Source organism: Bos indicus, chromosome 16 (genome assembly GCF_029378745.1).
Source record: "Bos indicus isolate NIAB-ARS_2022 breed Sahiwal x Tharparkar chromosome 16, NIAB-ARS_B.indTharparkar_mat_pri_1.0, whole genome shotgun sequence".
NCBI lineage: Eukaryota > Metazoa > Chordata > Mammalia > Artiodactyla > Bovidae > Bos > Bos indicus.
The window spans coordinates 65,090,657-65,110,675 of record NC_091775.1 but is presented as its reverse complement, the minus strand read 5'-3'; the positions used below and the strand labels follow the sequence as shown (position 1 = coordinate 65,110,675).

The 20,019-nt window shown below is 44.9% G+C and overlaps 2 protein-coding genes across 5 annotated transcripts in view; one reads left to right on the top strand and one right to left on the bottom strand.

Annotated features, from left to right (window-relative positions):
- Positions 1-11,058, top strand: part of NMNAT2 (nicotinamide nucleotide adenylyltransferase 2) — a 217,444-nt gene extending 206,386 nt beyond the window's left edge. For 3 of the 4 annotated variants that reach the window (XM_019976494.2, XM_019976493.2, XM_070768550.1), the window contains 3 exons: positions 3,960-4,061; positions 4,199-4,266; positions 6,823-11,058. In XM_019976494.2, coding sequence (XP_019832053.1) covers positions 3,960-4,061; positions 4,199-4,266; positions 6,823-6,925 — 273 coding nt within the window. In that variant the 3' untranslated portion in view covers positions 6,926-11,058. Of the gene's footprint in view, positions 1-3,959; positions 4,062-4,198; positions 4,267-4,780; positions 5,861-6,822 lie in introns of those variants that run through there. The other variant, XM_070768551.1, reaches the window with a different exon arrangement.
- Positions 11,059-13,453: 2,395 nt separating this feature from the next.
- LAMC2 (laminin subunit gamma 2) overlaps positions 13,454-20,019 on the bottom strand; it is a 67,760-nt gene continuing 61,194 nt past the window's right edge. The window contains exons 21-23 of the mRNA XM_019976491.2: positions 18,636-18,794; positions 18,443-18,542; positions 13,454-15,440 (exon numbers count right to left, since the gene is read on the bottom strand). Of these exons, the coding sequence (XP_019832050.2) occupies positions 15,187-15,440; positions 18,443-18,542; positions 18,636-18,794 (513 nt within the window). The 3' untranslated portion in view covers positions 13,454-15,186. The remainder of the gene's footprint in view (positions 15,441-18,442; positions 18,543-18,635; positions 18,795-20,019) is intronic.

Genomic DNA, 20,019 nt, shown 5'->3' with positions numbered 1-20,019 from the left:
GAAGAGGCTTGAAGGTAGAAGTGATGGAAATGATGAGGAATGAGCAGGTTCTTGGATTTCTTTTGAAGACCAAGTCAACTGAGTTGCTTTATGGACTAAATGTGGGATGTGAGAGAAAGAGAGGAATCAAGGAGAATACCAAGATTTTGGCCTGAGCAGTTGTAGAAAGAGTTTCCATTTACTGAAATGAGAAAGGAATAGCATTTTGGTGTGTGTGTGGGATGGCAGTGGAGGGGACTGACTGATGTCAGAGTGTTCAGGGGCTTGTGGAATATTACTCTTGAGACACCTCATCCAAGTGGGCCTGTTGAAGAGCCACTGGATATATGAGTCTGAAGTTCAGGAGAGAAGTCTATGCTGGAGATATCAATTTGAGAGCCTTCTGTATGTCTTTAAAACTTTGAAATGGAATGAAATCATTAAAAGTGCAAGCGTAGATAGAAAAGAGGTCCAAGGACTGAGCCTGGGGGACTCCAGTCATTCGAGATCAAGGAGATAAGAAGGAACAGCACAGGGACTTCCCTGGTGGTCCAGCAGTTAAGACTCCACATATCCAGTGCACAGGGTGCAGGTCTGATTAGGGAAATAAGATCCCACATGATGAGCAGCTGGAAGAAAAAAAAAAAAGAAGGAACAGTACAGGGAGAAACTCCAAAAGAGCAACCAGTGAGGTAGGAGGACACAGGAGAGGGTGGATCCTGGAGGCCACATGAAGACAGGGGTAGGGATGAGGGTGGGGGTGGGCAGGGCAGCCAAGCCTCTGGAGGGAGATGGGCACCCATGGGATGAGGGCAACCTCGCCAGCTCTAGCACCCGGCACCTCCTATCACCCCAAAACACACACCCACGTACACCTTCCAGCATGAAAATCAAGCCTGTGACCTCCAGTCTGGCCAAAGGAGCAGAAAAGGTCTGCAGTCTGGTCTAGACATCTGCAGAGATGCTCCTGGGATGTGGTAAAGCTGTGTGTCTTGTCTGGTAGACCTGTCTTCTCCGCCACATCTGTTCCCAGGGGGTACATCTGTCACCTGTTTCTGGAAAAGGAAACCATCGAAATCAGCGAGGCCTCCATCTGCCTGCCACCACTGAGCAGCCTGTGTGGTTACTGATTAGGTGCTCAGGTCATCAATTTCTGAGTAGAAAGCAGCAGCTGCACTAACGTCACCCAGAGGGCCGTCCCCATGAGGCCTGACTGCCATTCTGAGCCGTTGTTTTCATGCTTTAAACTAGAAGGCTTACCTTTTTTTAGGTTTTTAAATTTTTATTTATTTATCTTAGGCTGTGGTGAGTCTTCATTGTTGTGTGTGGGCTCTTCTCAGTTGCGACAAGCTGGGGTCCACTCTCTAGTCGCGGTATGTGGGTTTCTCATTGTGGTGGCTTCTCCCATTGCAGAACACGGGCTCTAGGGCATGCAGGCTTCAGCAGTTGTGGCACTTGGCTTAGCTGCTCCTCGGCATGTGGGATCTTCCCACACCAGGGATCGAACCGGTGTCCCCTGCATTGGCAGGCGGATCCTTAACCACCATCCCTGGACCACCAGGGAAATTCCTGGAATGCTCACTTTAAATAGACCACTGTTTCATACATTACACATGAAACATCCATCAGATTCTCAGAATCAAACTGAATTCAGATCCTATGTTATACAATTGGCACCAAATATCTCAAGACACCTGCATAGCAAGGCAGTTGAGGAATCTCCATGTATACCAGCCGGATGGATTCTCTTCTCCAACTTTTCCCTCCCATCCCCTTCTCTTTCCATCCCTTCTCTTTTCTCTTTCTCTACGGTAATAATTCCCCTGGAGTTTTTTTTTTTTTTTTTTTTTTCCCCCCTGGAGTTTTAATACAGTACTTAGATCACTGCTGGTTCTTAAACTTGGTTAAATATTAAAATTAAAATCTAGGGAGTAAAAAAAAAAATACTAATCCTTGGGCCCCATTCCCAGAGATTCTGATTTAATTGATCTTGGGTATGAGCTGGGCTTTGAGGATTTTTTTAAGCTCCTCACATGATTCTGATGTTCAGCCAAATTTATGAGCCAGTGTCTTCGATTACCTTCTAAGTAGTGGTGCAATATTCTAAACGTTATGGCAGGAGGCACTGGATCCACCTCCACTCCCTGCCCTGCCCCTCCCTAACATTCCTGGTTCATAGGACAAAGACTTGGGGCTAGTTTACCTCATCTGAATACCACCAATAGAGGCAGCATGTTGTGTAATGTTCTGTATCTTCCAAACGGCATGATCCAATGGGGGTTCAGACATGGTACATCCACAAATTCCCTCCTGGGGCACCTTCAGTCAATCTTTAATTGCAGCTCTAGCTCCAGCTATAAGCAAAGGGAGAAGTAGGGTGAAGGTGGCTGCAAATAGCCAAGGGCACACTCGTGCACACCGTGCGGGCACGCACATGCACAACCAGTGAATCAGGCTTGGAAGGGGAATTCTGCTGATACGGAAATCCTCTAAAAACCTCAGCAACAAAATTCTGTACAGCAATTATCCTTCAATTAAAAAATTAATAAATTTTTTAAAAAAGAAACCCTCTATAGGGAAGAAGTAGCCATAATGCTCTATAATGTCTGTTTTTGTGGCACTTGGCTGAAGAATTACAAGGAAAAACCTGGTTTCTTTGCCCCAAAGCAGGTCTTGCCCAATAAGCTGCATGCTTAGAAGAAGCCTGCCTCTCCCCACTTCTCCCTCCATCTGGGATCCTTAATTGGCAAGATCTAGACAGTAATATGCCCAGACTAGATCCAAGTCTATTAAATGCTACAATTTGCAGGCTCTTTGAAAATAAGAATTGGCACAACTTTCCAGAAAGCAGCTTGGTAATATGTCTCAAGAGCTTGAAATATGTCCAGTTCATATCCCTTCATCCAATTATTCTACTTCCTATCCTAAGGAAATAATCAAGAGATGTGGTAAAAGACTTATGTATACAGATCTTCAACAAATGCTTATTATAACTGCAAAAATCAGAAGTGACTCTATATTTTCTATAATACAAATTTGTCTTAGTATGTCATGGTATATGACGGTATAGTCAGGCAATGAAACACACAGACTGGAGAAAACACACTTTAAAATATTTTTAACTATATGAGAGAATGTTCACAATACAATGCTAAATGAAAAATATATATAGGTATTTAATAAAATGATTAATTTTGCAGTTCAGTCCAGTTGTGGACATACACCCATAGAGAAGAGAACCCTGGATAGAAATACTAAGATGTTAATTTAACAATGATTAACTGGATTGTGTGGTTGTGATTTTTTTTTTCTTTTTCTCACTTTCCCAAGTTTCTATTGTATCTATAATTGGGGGGGGGGGGTAATTTTTAAATGAAAAGGTGTCATTTCTCATGATGGCAGCAGGCTTCTATCAGAGGCTGATTTCAGAAGTGACCCCACAGTAATCCTCCCCTGTCACTGCTTGTGTACACACTGGGGCTTTCCAAGCCCTTCCCCACTTGTCACCACCCTGAGTCCCACAGCAGTTTTGACATAGGTGAGCTCAGAGAGCCTTCCAGCCCCTCTCAGTAAACCAACCAGGGGCTTGGGTCTGGTTGCTGAGCAACAGGATCTGTGTCACCCAGGAGGATATTACCAGGTAAGGACCATGTTTTATGCTGCCCTTCAACACTATGAGCTCAACGGGAGCCTCAGGAATTGAAGAGATCTTGCCCAGACATGCAGGAGTGCATTATTAATTCAGTCTCTAGGTATTTATTAAGTGTGCCAGGTGAAGTTCCCACTCATTCCACGAGCACAGTTTCAGGTTGTTACTTGAAGGAGCTGACTGGTGGGGCTGAGAAGGCAGGTTTGGGACTAAAGCTTAGGGTTCCAACAGGAGGTAGCTCCACCTTGCTAGTTGCTTGGTAGGGGTTTGGAGTCAAGGTCTCACCAAAGGCTACTTCCTCTCTTTCTCTCCCCTCCTTCGGTTTCTTCAGATGGAGGTGATCGTTGGGGACTTTGGGATCGTGGTGGTCCCCCGGGACGCAGCCGACACAGACCGAATCATGAACCACTCTTCAATACTCCGCAAATACAAAGTGAGTCCTCCAGCTCCCTGCTGGTGTAGTAATGTGATATGGCCCTTCTCTGAGAAGCCTGGGGGCTGGAGGCATGAGGACACAAAAGGAGTTTAGTGTGAGGGACTGGCAACCTACTCTCTCTGCTCTGTCCGCAGAATAACATCATGGTGGTGAAGGATGACATCAACCATCCCATGTCTGTGGTCAGCTCAACCAAGAGCAGGTACGTTTGACAAAAGACCAGAGAGACCTTGGTCAAACTGGCTTTCAGGTTCCCATACAATTCTCCTCAGTCCAGGCTGACTGTTAGGTTGGCCGACACTGGCTACCCCAATATGTAGCCTTCTTTTTAGACCTCATTTATTTGTTGCTAGTCCTTGATTTTTAAAAGGGAGACAGGCTGTTAGTTTTAGGTGACTTGAGGGGAGAAGAAGTTATTTTTAGTTTGGACTCTAGTTTGAGGTAAGGAAGGTCTCCTGGAGAAGGGAATGGCAACCCACTCTGGTACTCTTGCCTCGAGAGTTCCATGGACAGAGGAGCCTGATAGGCTATACAGCCCATGGGGTCGCAGAGTCGGACGTGACTGAGCGACTAACACTTCCACTTCCACTCTGAGGTACCCACAGATTTAGTAAGGGTTTAGGTTAACTGCCATAACAAAAAACCCTAAATAGTTAGAATTTTAAATGAGAAATGTTATTCAGTGTCAAAAGAGATTGAATCTCTGTTCTCTTCAGCATGAAGCCTCCCTCTCTGAGTCCACGGCTGCTGCAATGACTTCTCTCCTCAGCCAGTGGGGAAGGGCAAAGAGCTTTGTCCTTTAGAAGACGACCCAAAGTTTCACCCGTCACTTCCCGTTCATCCCACTGGCTAAGCATCAGTCACGTGGCCATGCCTAGCCTCCAGACAGGCTGGGAGTAGACTTTGAGGCTTGGCAGCCATATGTCCAGCTAAAACTTGGGAGGGTCTATTACTCAGGATAAGAAAGAGAGACTGGATACTAGGGACCAGTTAACAGTTTCCACCATAAACTTCAAGTGGAAATATCCAATGGAAGGATAAGACATGTGGAATACAGAGGTCTAGAACTATAATAAAACTGAAAGCCATGAGCACCTAAGTGTAAATTAAAGTTTAAGGGTATGGCTGAGTTCACAGGGAGAGTCAGTAAGAGCAAAGAAGGCTATGGGAATATTTAAAACATATTAACATTTATTTAAAGGAAGGCTGAGGGGTCAATTAGAAGTTTGGGATTAATATATACACACTACTATATATTAATATGTACACACTACTATATATGAAATAGATAGCCAATAAAGGCCTACTGTATAGCACAGGGAACTCTACTCAATATTTTGTAAGAATCTACAAAGGAAAAGAACCTGAAAAAGATTTATAGCTATAAATGTGTGACTGAATCACTTACTGTACACCTGAAGCTAACACAACATTGTGAATCAACTATACTCCAATTTAAAAAGTAATAAAAAAATAAATAGAAGAAGACTAAGGAGCAGTCAGAAACCACCAGAATTGGTGGCCCTGGAACAAAAGCAGCAGAGGGTACAGAGGGAGAGAACACTGTCATTTGTCATCTGTGTCATATGTTTCAAAGAAATCAAGTGAGCCCAAGGTTTTAAAAGGTCCACTGGACTTCTTCCCTGGAAGGTGATTATGCACGCCCTTGAAACGGTAGCATCAACTATGAGGTGAGAGCAGAAGTGGCAGTGGCCAGCGAGGGAAGAGGGGAAGATTGTGGGTCCAACCATGGCTGTATAATAAAATTACTGTGAAAACTTAAATGGCAACACAAATTTCAGTGTCCCATTCATTCCCACTGAATCAGAATTTCGGGGGGTTGGGTCTCTGGGGAGCTGCTTTCTGGGTGATTCTCGTGAAATTGGGATTGGCATTTGGAAACCACGGATGTAAACCACTTTTTCAAGAAGCCTCCCCATAAACTGTGTGGGGAGGCACTTGGGGACCTAGTTTGCTGGAAGGTCAGGACACTGTGTGCATTGCAAAGGCCCTGAGCCAGCCTTCGGGGAGATCTCACAGCACAAGGCACAGATGCATTTTAGAATCAAGGTGTCCAGAGGAGTGTGTGAATTCTTACAAATGGCTCCTTGGGGCCTGACATTCCCAAGACCACCATGTGCATAGAGAATGGGAAGCAGCCAGGCCAAGACTGGAGCAAAACTGTGCTGAAACTGAAGTGCATGAAGAGAGTCCTGTACGTGGTAGTGCTTCCCTTCACCAGGGCTCGTGAGAAGAGCCTCGTGAAGGAGGGCCGCTTCTTCTCCCTCAGAGCTTCCTTAGGAAGGAAAAGAAGGAATCAATCATGATATTCCTTTCCCTGAGACCTTGGTGTAGAGAAACACAAAGAAATGACATAAGAATAGCTAACACCTTGACATGCCTACTGTGTGCTTGGGCTTTTCTAAGTGCTACCTGTATGACATTTAATCATTCTGATAGCTGAGCTCAGCCCCAGGCCCCAGTATTACCCCTGTTTTACAGAGAAGGAAATGGAAGAATGGATGGGTTTAAACAACTTGCCAGAGGTTCTTCAGTTAGGAAGTGGCACAGTCAGGATGGAGGAGGAATTAGAGGGGAAAGGGGTTTTTTCCTGATAGGAACGCCATGCACTTAGCCTAAGCAAAGACTGGTAATGGGTGTTAGGTAAACCCTTTCCTCAAAAGTGAATGGGCTGGCCAGTCCTCTGGCCTTGCTTTCAGGAAAGCATGCCTACTGATTAGCGTCTCTTCTCAACCAGGCTGGCTCTGCAGCACGGGGATGGCCACGTCGTGGATTACCTGTCCCAGCCGGTCATCGACTACATTCTCAAGAGCCAGCTGTACATCAACGCCTCGGGCTAGCGGCCACGGGGCCCTGTGCTCCACTCTCCCCTGGTCCTCCGCCAACACACCGGCCCCCCGCCGCCTCTGTCCATCCCGTTTCTCTCCCGACTCCGTTTTTCCGTCTCCTCATCTTGACTGTTTTCCCCACCTGCTGACTCAACCCCCCACAGTGTGGGGGAACCTGCAGAGAACACCACAGCGTACCCCTCCTCCGCAGCCATCTTTGGACAAACTCTCCTCTCGTCTCCGGGTTGGGGGTGGGTGACGGGGTCGGGGTGGGGGAAGTGCGGTCCTTGGAGATGTGCGGGTGCCCGTCTCCCAGCATGCTCTGGGGAGGCGGCTCTGGCCCTCGCCTTCCCAGCATGCCCTTTACCACAAAGGGCTATCTTTTTCCTTTCTTTCTTATCTTTCGTTTCGTTGTTTCGTTTGTTGGTTGTTGTTGTTGTTCACTCCTCATAGAACTTGGATCAAATCCGTGTCCGCGGTTCTTTATGTCTGTCGCCTTGTTGCGTTTCTGCGGCATTCCTTCCCTTTTGACAGGATACCGCAGCCAGGCCTCAGCTCTCAGAAAGTTGCCTGAGGGCTACGACCGCTGAACCAGGCCGAGACAACCCCCACCCACCTACCCGCTTTCTCCCCGCCTCCGCCCTGCACACACACAGCAGTCTGGGGTCAAGACTGAGACTTTCATGTTCTGAAACCTGGGACGCAAGTCTGGGAGTAGTAGGGTTGCTCAGAAGGATTTGAGTCCATTTCCTTAGTTTCCGAAGACCTCTCTTTTTTGATGCTCTGGGCTTAACGATCACTTAGAGCCGGTTCCTTCTCACTTCTTGGTGGCATCCGTTCAGTTACTTATTTGAGCTGTGACTGATGGCAGAGCGTGGGTTGTTCCCTGCCAGCTCCGATGTTACCAAGGGACCTTCAGATCACCATCACAGCCCTTGGAGGCCAGACTTAGTCGCATTCCTACATCTGAAAAGAATCACGTATGCAAGGCCGAGTCCTAAAAATGCAGCCAATTCTGAAATAAAACATGCTAAGAGTTCACTCAAGCTAGAGATCTTTGCTAATTGGAATTATTTATTGCCTGTTTGGCTGGGAAATGTCTCTGTCGTAACGTAAATCCAGGATGACCTAGGAGAAAGTGATTCCCATTTCCCCGTGGGAACTAGTGATTCTCACCCACTCTAGTTTGGTAACAGAGATGGTGTCTGAGGTCAGTTCCTTCTTGAGAAGCAGAGCCTCAGCCTTTTTTGTGGGTTTAGGGTTACGACTCATGCTGAACCCAGAAGCCACAATCGTAGCCTGAGGAAGCCTGCCTGGCAGGACCACGATTCTCAGAACAGACATCTGGAGGGATTGTCAAGAGCCACTAAACTCATCCACCCCTTTTGTCCCCAGTTTCCCACCTGCCTCTGGCGCTCTGGAAACAGTTTTGACAGACTCTGTTCTAGCTGTTCAGGTCCTGCCTGGAGAACCGAAAGGAAATTACTCTCTTCTGCTCTGTGTCTCTCATCCAGTCTCTTGGCTCTTGGGTGTTTGATTCTTTGAGAAATGGTCCCCAAACTGTAGGATAATTTTGTCGATATCTAGTACCAGCCCTGGCCCGGGAGGTATTGGGTGGGATCTGATGCCAGAAACATCTGTAGCATCCTTCAGTAGCCTCCAGGAAAATAAATTCAACAGAAAATAGCATGGTTGCAGGGGGAGGGCTTATCCTCTTGAATTATGGAAATAATCTCCAAAGGACAAAAGTAAGATACTGTTCTTGGCTCTCAGTGTTCAGTTAAGAATCATGGAATCTGAGAAGATCTTTAGAGATTAATTGAGCCAAGGTTTCTTTTAAAAGATGAGGAAGCAGAGATCCACTGGATTAAATGATTCGTCCAAGGTCACACAGCAAGCGTAAAGCCTGACAAAAGGCTAATGTTTCCCTGACCATTAGGTCATCACACCACATAATCTCTGCTCCTTTGGTTCCCCATGATACTGACCAGATAAGATGCAGCTTTCAGTCTTTACCTGGCATCTCTCTCTTAACTTACATCTGTCCCAGGTGCTCCCTGTGTACAGCCTTGTGTATGCTAGTCCTGGGGGGAGGATGTGATGGTGAGGAAGGCTGTAGCTAGGTTTCCCTTAGAAAGGAACTGCTGGAAATGGCAATGGCTTAGAGGAAATCTGAATCCAAGAAAGGATTGCTTTGTGGAAGGCAAAGACCGAGAAAGTGCTCAAGATTGCACTAGTGCTAGGGAGAGAAAGACAGAAGTACCTTTGTCTAGGCAAGGCATTCAGAAGCCAGGAAATGATACAAAGGAAATGAGGGAGCTGGATTCCCCGGGGAAGCACGCATCATCAAGGATATGAAGTTTATGGATAGAGTTCATTCTGAAGATCCACGTGGACAGAGCCGAGAAAGACCAGCTGTCTTTTGTTCCTTTGGTCCACTTTTTCTTTACTGGGCTCTGTGGTCAAGCCCCATTTCATTCATGACCCTTGAGAAGAAACAGGGCTGACTCTCGCGGCATTCAGTGTTGGGGTGGAAAGCACGTTTATAGGGAGAGTGAGATGAGCTAAAGAAAATAACAGGGATAGAAGCAGATTTCTAGGAATGAAATGAGGCAGAGTCTGTCTTGGTGAATCAATTGCAATGATCATGATAAAATAGCTTTCCTTTAATACAAGGAAAAGTGACTCCCCTTTTGGATGGAAGTCCATTTCCTGCCCTGCCCCCTTCTTCACTTGCTACAGGGAGGTCAGATCCCCTCTTTCAATCCAGGGCAGGACACGTGACTGTGACCCAGCCAAGGCCAATACCAGAGAGATGACTCAGAGTTGGAATGGTGGCCCCAGGTGCCCACAGGATGACCTCCAGGTCCTGACTTCCAGCCTGAGGTCCTGCTCCTTCCTACAATGGCTGACCCAAAGGTTCAGAGATCGTGAGAAAGGCATGGGCTAGAATGACTGTCTCAAGAGGGGGTCTGGAGCCTCATTTCCTGCCTACCAATAAAAATGTCTCTCCCGCTTGCATGAAAGTGGCTGATATGTAAGAAGAGGCACGAGGGAAACCCTTCGTGTCAATGACTCTCTCCTCAAGGAATGGCCCTCTGAGGGGGTGGTGTCTGTGCTGCTAGCGGGTACCTCATTCACCTCTCTCCCTCTCCCCCCACCTTTGGGGCCTTCTTGCTTTCATTTTCCTTGAATGTACATGGGAACAGGGGAGGAAAGTCTCTTCCTGAAGTGCCTGAAACCCAGAACTGGAGCTTCTAGAGAAGCTGTTCTTCCTGTCCCGGCTTGGCCAACCTTTCTCCCACATTCCCTAGTCTCCTGCTTCAGCTTCTCAGAAAGAACAAAAGAACATGGTCTTCTAATTAAATTGAAAGTGAGACTCCATAATCAAACTACAGCAAGAGGCAGAGAATTCAGGGAGAAATGACTTATATTTTACTAGCCCAAATCTACTCCCCCAAACAGACAGACAGATACACACAGATACACTCTCCCTTACTCTCTCTCTCTCAGATTAAGAGAGAGAAGCATGTTATTATATTTTATTCCTCAAAAGAGTAATTCAAAAATAAGTCAGTATGTGAAAAGCTCAGGATCTTTTCCAGTGTGAAGGCGGGCAGGTGAGAGGGGAAGGATGGGTCCAGGGATGGATTTTGTAGCTCATCCAATTCGGACACCTTAGGAATAGCATCATGGTAAAGACGATGAATGTGTTCAGTCCATTATGTTCAGTCCACCTTCCTATAGCTGCCCAGTAAATGCGATTTTTCATGTGGTTTCTTTGTTGAGTATGTTTGGAATGTTCTATTAGCCTGTAACAGTCAGTTAGGAATGAGTTACTCTTTTTCCCTCCTCCTTCAGTTTAGGCCTGGGGCCCAAACCTCAGCTTGATCCTAGCGGTCTCAAGGATTGGCATGGGAAGGGGGAAGCTTTTTTGAATCACTTTTTTGGTCACTGAATCTGCCATTTTAAGAATAAGATTTGCTTTATGGAAATCAACACATTAATAAATACTACATTGAAGTTGCAACACCATCTCACAGTGCAATATTTTGAGTAAAATTTTGCTGCTAGAATAGTCACAGACAAAAGTTTTATCAGCAAAATGGTTCAACTACATTAATAAATAAGATAATGCTACTAGAGCCTTGTGTCTTGGTCTAGAATCTTCTCTGTGAGTCACAGAATTAATCACTTTTTCTTCACAGTCTTACTTGACGGGAGCCAACAGTTGTTAATGCTCTTAGAGCAGGAGATTTTCTGCTTGGTTTAGCTAATGTCGCATGTGTAATATGAAAGTGTACACAACCACACCCATAAGCAGGGAAGAATAATTAGCAAATTTGTTCAATTGTACCTTAGTTTTCTCAGTTTTGTTTTTTTTTTAATGAAATCTTCAGTTCTACCTAACCTGCACAGTCTGGTATTGGTTAGCTCTGGATCCTTGAAGAAGTTAGTTCTTTGTTAATTAAATATGTATTTGTGAAAATTAAAAACTTAAAAAACTTACTTCTTGACATAAAGGATATCAAGTAAGACAGAAATTGTTAAACTCATAATTGGTTTTGTTTGGCAAAGTAAACAAGCTGAAAATGAATAAGTTAATTGTTCAACCCTGCCGTGACTATTCGATCTTTTTTAATTTTTAATTGTGACAAACATTATGTATGGGTTTAGGTCTGAATGGTGATTCAGAAGGTAAAATAACAATTCTCCACTCTGCCAGCTCACTTAAGGTTTAGCTACTGGTTTGTCAGATTAGTTGTGTGTGTGTGTGTGTGTGTTTATCATTTTGGTTCTTGGTATCTTTTTTTGTTTAAGGCTGAGATTAGTCAGCTATGTGGGTTTGGTGGCATATCATTGTGGTACTTGATATGACTTATAAATTGATGGTTTGTATTTATATTTGCTACTTTAGTCACAAAGCGAAATACTTTTTTCCCTCTGTCCTGAGAGTATGTAATGATGAGCTCTTGTTTAATATTGGGTATAAACATTGGTTTATTTTGCTTACTTACACTAACTTACAAAATATATACTGTATCTATAAGTTAACAGACATGTACATAACACAGTTTTTCCCTTATGACCCGTAAGTAAACTTCAGATCTTGGAATTTCCTAGAAAGTTCCATGTAGCCCATAGTATAAAGAAAACAGAGGAAAAAGAGTCTAATCTCTGCTTTCCAGGTGGGAAAACTGAGCCACAGCAAGAATTTACAACATTCCCATGACCATGTGAAACATTAAAAAAAAACAATGATAAACACATACCCAGTCCTTGAGACTTGTTCCAAACATTGGACATTACCAAGTATCCATCTTACATTTTGTCCAAGCATACTGAAAAGAAGTCCACATCCTGGGATAAGATCAGAAGTACATTGACTAAGAAGTTACAGTCCACATGCATTTCATTTCTACCCACTTCTCCAGACAGAAATCCCCATGAGTCAAAATAGATGAAAATATGTGTGATAGCTTACCAAGGGCACAATTAGTTAGATAACTCTCAGAAGCACAAGCGAGTTTCCACTACAAATCACAATACTGATAAGAAAGAGGAAGGAAAGTGCCCTTAACTTGGCAGGGTCAGGTCAAGACTGGTAACAGTCTAAGTCCTGGGGAGGCTATTTCTAAGTCACATACTCCTTCTCTCATCTTAGGGACAATCGACCACAACCTCAGAAATGAGGGAATTATTTCTGTCCAAAGAGAGTCACATGAGTCACTTTTCCATTTCCCATCTCTACATAGGGATCATCTCCCATGTGTCAGGGAAGACAGTCTTATGACTCTCTTAACAGTCAATCCCACGAAGGAATCCTTTTATGATTGCAGGCACCCTCAGATCCCCCACCAAGTACCCTGGAATATGTATACTTGACAGAAACAGATAGCCAATCACTAAGATGCATTCTCCCCTTTCATAGTAGAGAACTGTCAGAGAATCAACTTCCTTCCTACCAAGGGACTCTATTTCCCAGACACCTTACAAGTTAGAGGTGGGCATAATAATACTGGGTTCTGGACCATGAAATGTGATAGAAAGTGATGTTCAGCCTTCACCAGGCCTGCCTCACAAAAACTTCCATGTATCTCCTTCTTCAATGTCTTTTTTCCTCTCCACCCATTGGAAGGGAGATGCTGCCTAAGGCAACCTTAGAAGTCATGTTATAAATGGCAGGGCCTCTGAAATGAATATGTGGAGGGCTACTCTGCCAACTGTCCATCCAGTATGTGATGAGAACGAGAAAAAAAGTCAATCATGAGTGAATTTTGCATATTTTTAGGTCTGTGTGATATTGTAGTTAATTGAATCAAATTTGTAAGATATGTGATTGAGTATGCCAAGACAGGATTAAAAATGCACTTTCAGAGAAGGCAAAGCATAGTGATTAGATCTGTCAGAATTTGGGGGGTCAGTGTAGGCAGAAGCAGAATTCTGTCCTCAGTCACTTGGGTAGATGGCCAATTCAGGATCTCCATTTATTAAATTTTAGTTTATTAAAAAGCATGACAATGTACCACAAATGATTGATGATTTTTGCCTTTATTTTTTTATAGTTGATGAAAAAAAAAGCCAAAACGTTAATTATCACCCTCACCCTGCTCAGGTTGTTCCAGAAATAAATCCTTCTTTATGCTTAGGAGACAAAACCAGTTAAATTTCATAACATGCTTGCCTGGTTGGAACAGGCAAACAAGATACTCAGAAAAAAGAATTAAAGATGCTAATTCTGGGGGCTCACATCTCTCTCTGAAGCATTTTTTGTTTCCACTGCTTTGGTACCTACACCTTAAGCTTATAGTTTAACAAATTAGAAACTGACCACAGGCATCTACGAATTGTTCTTTATTTAAAAAAAAAAAAAAAAACAGGTCCATGAAAAGCCAAGGAAATACAGAGGTGAGGCAGTACCAAAGTCTACTGAGTCAAGGCTAGAAGGGCCTCTGATTTTTCCAGAAATTCCCACTGGTGTTATGACTCAACAATCTGTTGCAATCAGTTGTAGAAAGGGGCAGAGCAACAGCTGAAATGCAAGAAAGGGTGCACAATCCAGAGTCATTTCAGCTATTTACCAAAATTCAAGTGCCCCATGGGAATGTCTTGCAACATATGTTCCGTTGAAAAATGAGGTTGCAAACCAAGGGGTTATTGCAATGACTTGTGAGGAACAGGGTTTGTAAGTTTAATTTTTTTTTTTAAGGTTTGTCTTCCTTACTATTCAGTCAACTCCACGAGGATAGAGACTATATCACCAATGTACCCCAGCCCCTGGCACACAATTGGTACTCAATAAATATATGTTGTAAGGATGGATGGATGGATGGATGGAAGAATGGAAGGATGGATGCTACCCAGTTCAAGTATGAGTAGGAACATTGTCTGTTATCAAAAGAGAGAGTGAGAACAAAACCCACAGGGGCATATAATTTTTAGTGTTTGAAAATGGCATTGAATTAGGACTAATATCTCTTCTTAGATAATTGCACCTCTTTGCGAGCCCAAGCTACATTTTTCTATCACTTTGAAACTCGAAAGTAAGTACGTTCCCAATGTTTGCTCCACTGCTAAGAAATGCTTTAATAAAAACATTGTCTCTAAGGTGCCTGGCATCATCAAGGGAAAGGTGGTCACTTCCAGGCCCAGAAGAACTCAAAGGTAGCAGGATACCAATGCTCCAAACATGCCAGGCTTACGGTTCGTCACTTCCTCCGGTTTGAAAGTGGAGTACATGTCATGGATCAGGCAGTAAGTGGGAGGAACTCTGATCAACAAGAACACATTGAACAGTATGAGGCAACAGTATTTTACTGACCACAGCATGACTTCAATTCACTCTCTGTTCTGACATTAGGAAGAATTTTATGTGTGGGCAAAGTCAAAAAAAATTTCCTTTGGTCACATTTACTCAAAGAATAAGCCGCCTACGACATGGCAACACTTGTTCATACTCCAGGAGTTGGTTTATGACTATCTGCCAGTGCAGTTTGTCCTTCCATCCGGTCTACCCTTTGGGTGTCCAGGCCCTTGATGAGTCTCATACTCAATGCTATTTGCCTCGTTGCCCCACATCAGGAAGCAAAGAGCATCACACTGGTACAATACACTGATCTTGGCCAAGGTCTCGGGGTGGGGCCAGGTTCAGTTGAGCTGAGAATGCCCATCAACACTTCAAATGGCCCCATCCCACCCCACCCGCATGAGATGGCTTCTGAGCCTGAGGTCTCCACCCTAAGAACCCCCGTTGGGAAATCTCGAAGGCAGCTTCAGTGTTGCTCAAGAGCCTGGGTATTGTAGCAGCCCGGGGGCAGGTTGTCCCGAATGTTCTCCAGGTTCTTCACATCAGCCAGAATGCCATCTATGCTTGTCTCCAGTGAGTGGAGGTGGCCCCTCTGCCAACGCACTCTCTCCTCCAGCTCTGACATCAGCGGCCGCAGCTGGCTGTTGATCTGGGTCTTGGCTCGAAAAAGCTTCTGCTCCAGTAAGATCAGCCCCTCTTCATCTACACTGCCAGGCTGGTCTATTTTTAGAGGACAAGAATGGAGTTAACAGAGGAAAAAGTTGTGATTGAATCCCCTTGAACACATGCAGGCCCTTCTGTAACTTTAACTTCTGTTTTTACCTGCTCAGAGTCAATAGTATGCCATTCTTTTAAAAAGGCTTACTTTAAATTAGAAATAATCTAGAAAAAATTTTGAGAGCACAAGCCTTGTTACTAGGTTTTGAAAAGCCCAGTTTAAGCATCTGGGCTCTTTAGTTAAGCAAGATGAAGCTTGGGCTTCGGTTTTCACAATAGAGTCAACAGCTTCTGCTCTGAAAAGATGAAGGCTGAAGGTCACAGGGACTGAACACTGTCCAAGGTGTCTGCCCAACACAGCTCATCCCTTTAGGATCAGAATCAACTCCAAATTCTGCTCTCTGAATCACCCTTAGGAAATTTCTTGCTGTTTTCTATTAGAAGACCTTTAGAAACTGGCTGGGTTTCAGGGCTTAGGGAGGCCAAGGTAGGCTTTGCTATTTAAGGGATGCATTCCAGCTGTATGAAATGATGGAAGACTTCATTCTGGCCTGGAACAGTGGAGATCTGGCTAGACATTAGTTTATTCCAATATGAAATGTGGTTACATTTGTTCAGGTATGCTTTACTCATAAATGATCGGACACGTCAGCATGAAGGGCACCTGACCCTTCATGTGCAAGCAAGACCCGTTTGGTCTGAATAGGTTTGAGTGGACAATTCAAGGTCAGATCTATTTGACTGCAGAAGTTTTATCCCAGCTAAAGAGATTAAACTGTAATTTTTCCAGGACTCAAGAGACCAGACAAAGTAGAAACAGCACAATAACCCAAATGTTGATCCAGTAGATCAGTCCTTCCCCTGGGGACAGAGGAGGAGTCTAGAATTTAGGGCTCTAAGACATGCAGGAGAAGTGAAGCAGGCTTGCAGGCAAAACGTCCGTGGGAGGCAGCATGAGCTTCTTGCAAACGGCAGGAGCATCAGACACGGAGACCTCGGGTGGAATCCTGTCTCCCCTATTTACTATGTGATCTGTGGGGCAGTATTAAACTCCTTGAGCTTCTGTTCACTATTCTATGAAATAAAATAATAAAACCCGCCTCATTAGTTGTTGCTTAGTTGCTAAGTCATGTCCGACTCTTGTGCAACCCCATGGACTACGCAGCTCCTCCATCCATGGGGTTTCCCAGGCAAGAATACTGGAGTGGGTTGCCATTTCCTTCTCCAGGTGATCTTCCCTCATCTCCTGCTTGGCAGGCAGATTCTTTACCACTGAGCCACCACATAAGCCCTAAAACCCACCTCACAGAACCTTTACAAATTTTACACAACCATTCACCACAAAAAAATCTGGCTCAGTGCCTGGCACACAGAAAGTGCTTGACAGTTCTCAGCCAGCCTCCCTGCCCATGCTCTTGTTTCCTCTAAAGGCCCTGTTAGTTTCATTGCCTTTTTCAGAACACTAAACAAAGCTGCTAAACTCTCAGCTGGGGATTTTTTTTTTTTTTTACCTTAAGAGGGTATTTTACTCTTTGGGACTCATTGGATCACAAAGCGGACCCATCAGGAAAACAATGCAGATGATACTTGTCTCTCAGGGTGATGATGACACTCCACAGAAAAGCCAAGTTTGAAAGTGGCTCTCCCAAGTATGGCTGGAATCCCTGACTGAAGCCCTACTTCCATATCTGGTGCGGCCCAAGCTTGATAAAACAGGCCACAGAAGGTTTGATATCAGTTCTACCCAAATCCTGGATTTTAATTTATCTGAACTTTCTTTGGGGAGGGATGCGGTGAGGTAACTGGAGCTGCTGCCATGGGGTGCCATCAAATCTATTTTAGCCTAAAATTTCTATAGTGTCTCATGGACCTCCCTCTTTGACATTTCATCTGGATCATCTACCAGGCAGCTCAAGTTTCCACAACCAGTCACAGCACAGTGTAACTGTGGTTTGTGTGTGTATGTGCACCTGTGTGCTCAGTAGCATTCAACTTTTTGCACCCCTATGCACTGTGTATCCCACGAGGCTCCTCTGTCCATGGGATTCTCCAGCCAAGAATACTGGAGTGGGTTGCCAAGCCCTCCTCCAGAGGATCCTCCTGACGCAGGGATCGAACCCATATCTTATGTCTCCTGCATCGGCAGGTGGGTTCTTTACCACTAGCGCCACCTGGGAAGCCCCAACTGTAGTCTGGGGAGGGACAAACAGCAGAATCAGCAAATAATTCTTTTTTCTTAGTATTTATGTATTTATTTGACTGTGCCAGGTCTTAGTTGCTGCACACAGGATCTAGTTCCCTGCCCAGGGATCGAACCTGGGCCCCCTGCATTGGGAGTGGAGCCTTAGTCGCTGGATCACCAGGGAAGTCTCTCAGCAAGTGATTCTTGATCTCACAGGCTGGGAGAGTCTTTCCCCTCACCACTCCTACAGTCTTAGAGCTCTCTCACCTCTCAATTACTACAACTGTCTCCAAAATGATCTTATCCTGCCTCTTGTCTAAGCCTCCTGCAAACTCTCCTCCACCCAGCTGCTCCAGTGATCTTTCCGAAATATACAGTACGGACGCCATTCCTCTGCTTGACACTGTCCACTAGATTCTCGGGATCAAGGTCAGAATCCGTAGTGGGGCTGTCAAGCCATCCAGTATTCTCTTTCACTGTGAAGTCCGAATCCTACCTCCACAATTTACTGTGTGATCTGCAGAACATTATTAACCTCTCTGAGCCTCAACATACCTTCCCCAAGTACACCCAGTTCTTTGACCTACAGACTTTCATCTCCAAGGGCAATAGGCAGATGCCCAGTGACCCACCTTAGAGATGGTAAAATAGACCACAGCAAATGAAAAGCAACCTGCCTAAGGTATCTGAGCCTGGAAACAAAGCAAATTTCCTGACACCCTTAAGGGAAGTTGAGATTCCCACGCATCGGGACTAAGTCTAGTTAATCTTCTGGGGAGAAGCCCTGGAACACAGGTTGGAAGGTTGTGGATACTCCACATACCTATTAGATGTAGGATGCCATCCAATGTGTTGAGTGTGTCTTGGATCGTAACTCCAGCATTCTTGGCTCTGCTGTCAACTCTCTGGGCTTCTGTAATTACCTGAGGAAAAAATAAGCACAAGCCCATCTGGAAAGGGTGTTCCCACAGTGGCCAGGTTACAGGACTCTGCCGTGGAAAACCATGGGAACTCACCATCTGCACTGTGTCCATATCCACGTCAAACTCCCGCTCCTTCCTTGCCAGCTCTCCTTCCACTTTCCTCATCTCACTCTTGAGAGTGGCCAGTCCCTTCTCCATGGCCAAGGCTCCATCTGCTGTCACATTGGCCTCCACGTTCAGACTCCCAATCTCCTGGGGGAACAAAAGGAGCCAGGGACGGAAGGAGAGAGGGGTGAGGCACAGAAACATCCCAAAGACGACCACAGAAAAAATACAGCTGTGGCCGGGCTCTGATGGAGTAAGTGAGATGAACAACGAGACAGTCAGACTTGGGGACACCCCCTTCCCCAAGCTCTGCCTCAAACAAATGAATTTGGGGGTATGTCTCCAGAGACTCTAATGGTCAGCTGTGAGACCCTGCTTCCCTCCCGGGTCAAGCTCAACAAACGGTGTGAGTGAATCAGGAACCAGTTGGGAAAACCCAGAGGGTGAGAAACTCAACTCCTTCTTTGTCGTGTTTCTTTACTGCCATCATCTTTTGAATGGCTTTGTTCCCCCAAGACACTTGAGTTTGGGGTGCAGAGAATGAATGGGCTACAGCTTTGAGTTTTGTTTTTACTAGGATGAGTGAATCTTAATATCTTTATCAACAAGCTACTATTAGGCATCATGTCACAGGTGTCTCTGTGCTAGAAGCCATATAAAAAGATGCATAGAAAATTGGTCTCTACCCTAAAGGGACCTAAGATTTGAGATTATTTTTGGAAGTAATCCAAGAGTGAGGCCACACAGTCTAGACACCAAAAGTCCCCTCTGGGCTTTCTAGAGTTGCTTATGATTTCTAAAGTGAAAGTGAAGTGAAGTCGCTCAGTTGTGCCCGACTCTGCGACCCCATGGATAGTAGCCTGCACCAAGCTCCTCTGTCCATGGGATTTTCAAGGCAAGAGTACTGGAGTGGGTTGCCATTTCCTTCTCCAGGGAATCTTCCCAATCCAGGGATTGAACCCAGGTCTCTCACATTGTAGACAGACGCTTTACCGTCTGAGCCACCAGGGAAGTCCATGATTTCTAAAAGTCACACTTAAATCAGAACTAGGAAGCTCTCTTCCAGTTGAGAAGCACTCTTTCTACTGTAGCACTTAACATTTGTGCTGTAAGTGCAACTAGTCTGTCTTTCCCATGACACTGAGTGCTCCTTAAAGAGAAGGACTGAGTTTTCCCCATCTCCATATCCCCAGCACAGTGCTGGCACAGAGTGGAAACAAAGTGAAAAATGAGTAAGTGGAGCTTAGACCCAGAACTCCAGAATTTCACAATCTCGAATCAAAACACTGGGATAGTTGCTGCAAGTTGAATTGTGTCCCCCCAAAGAAGATGTGTTGAAATTCTAACCCCTAATACCTCAGAGTGTGACCTA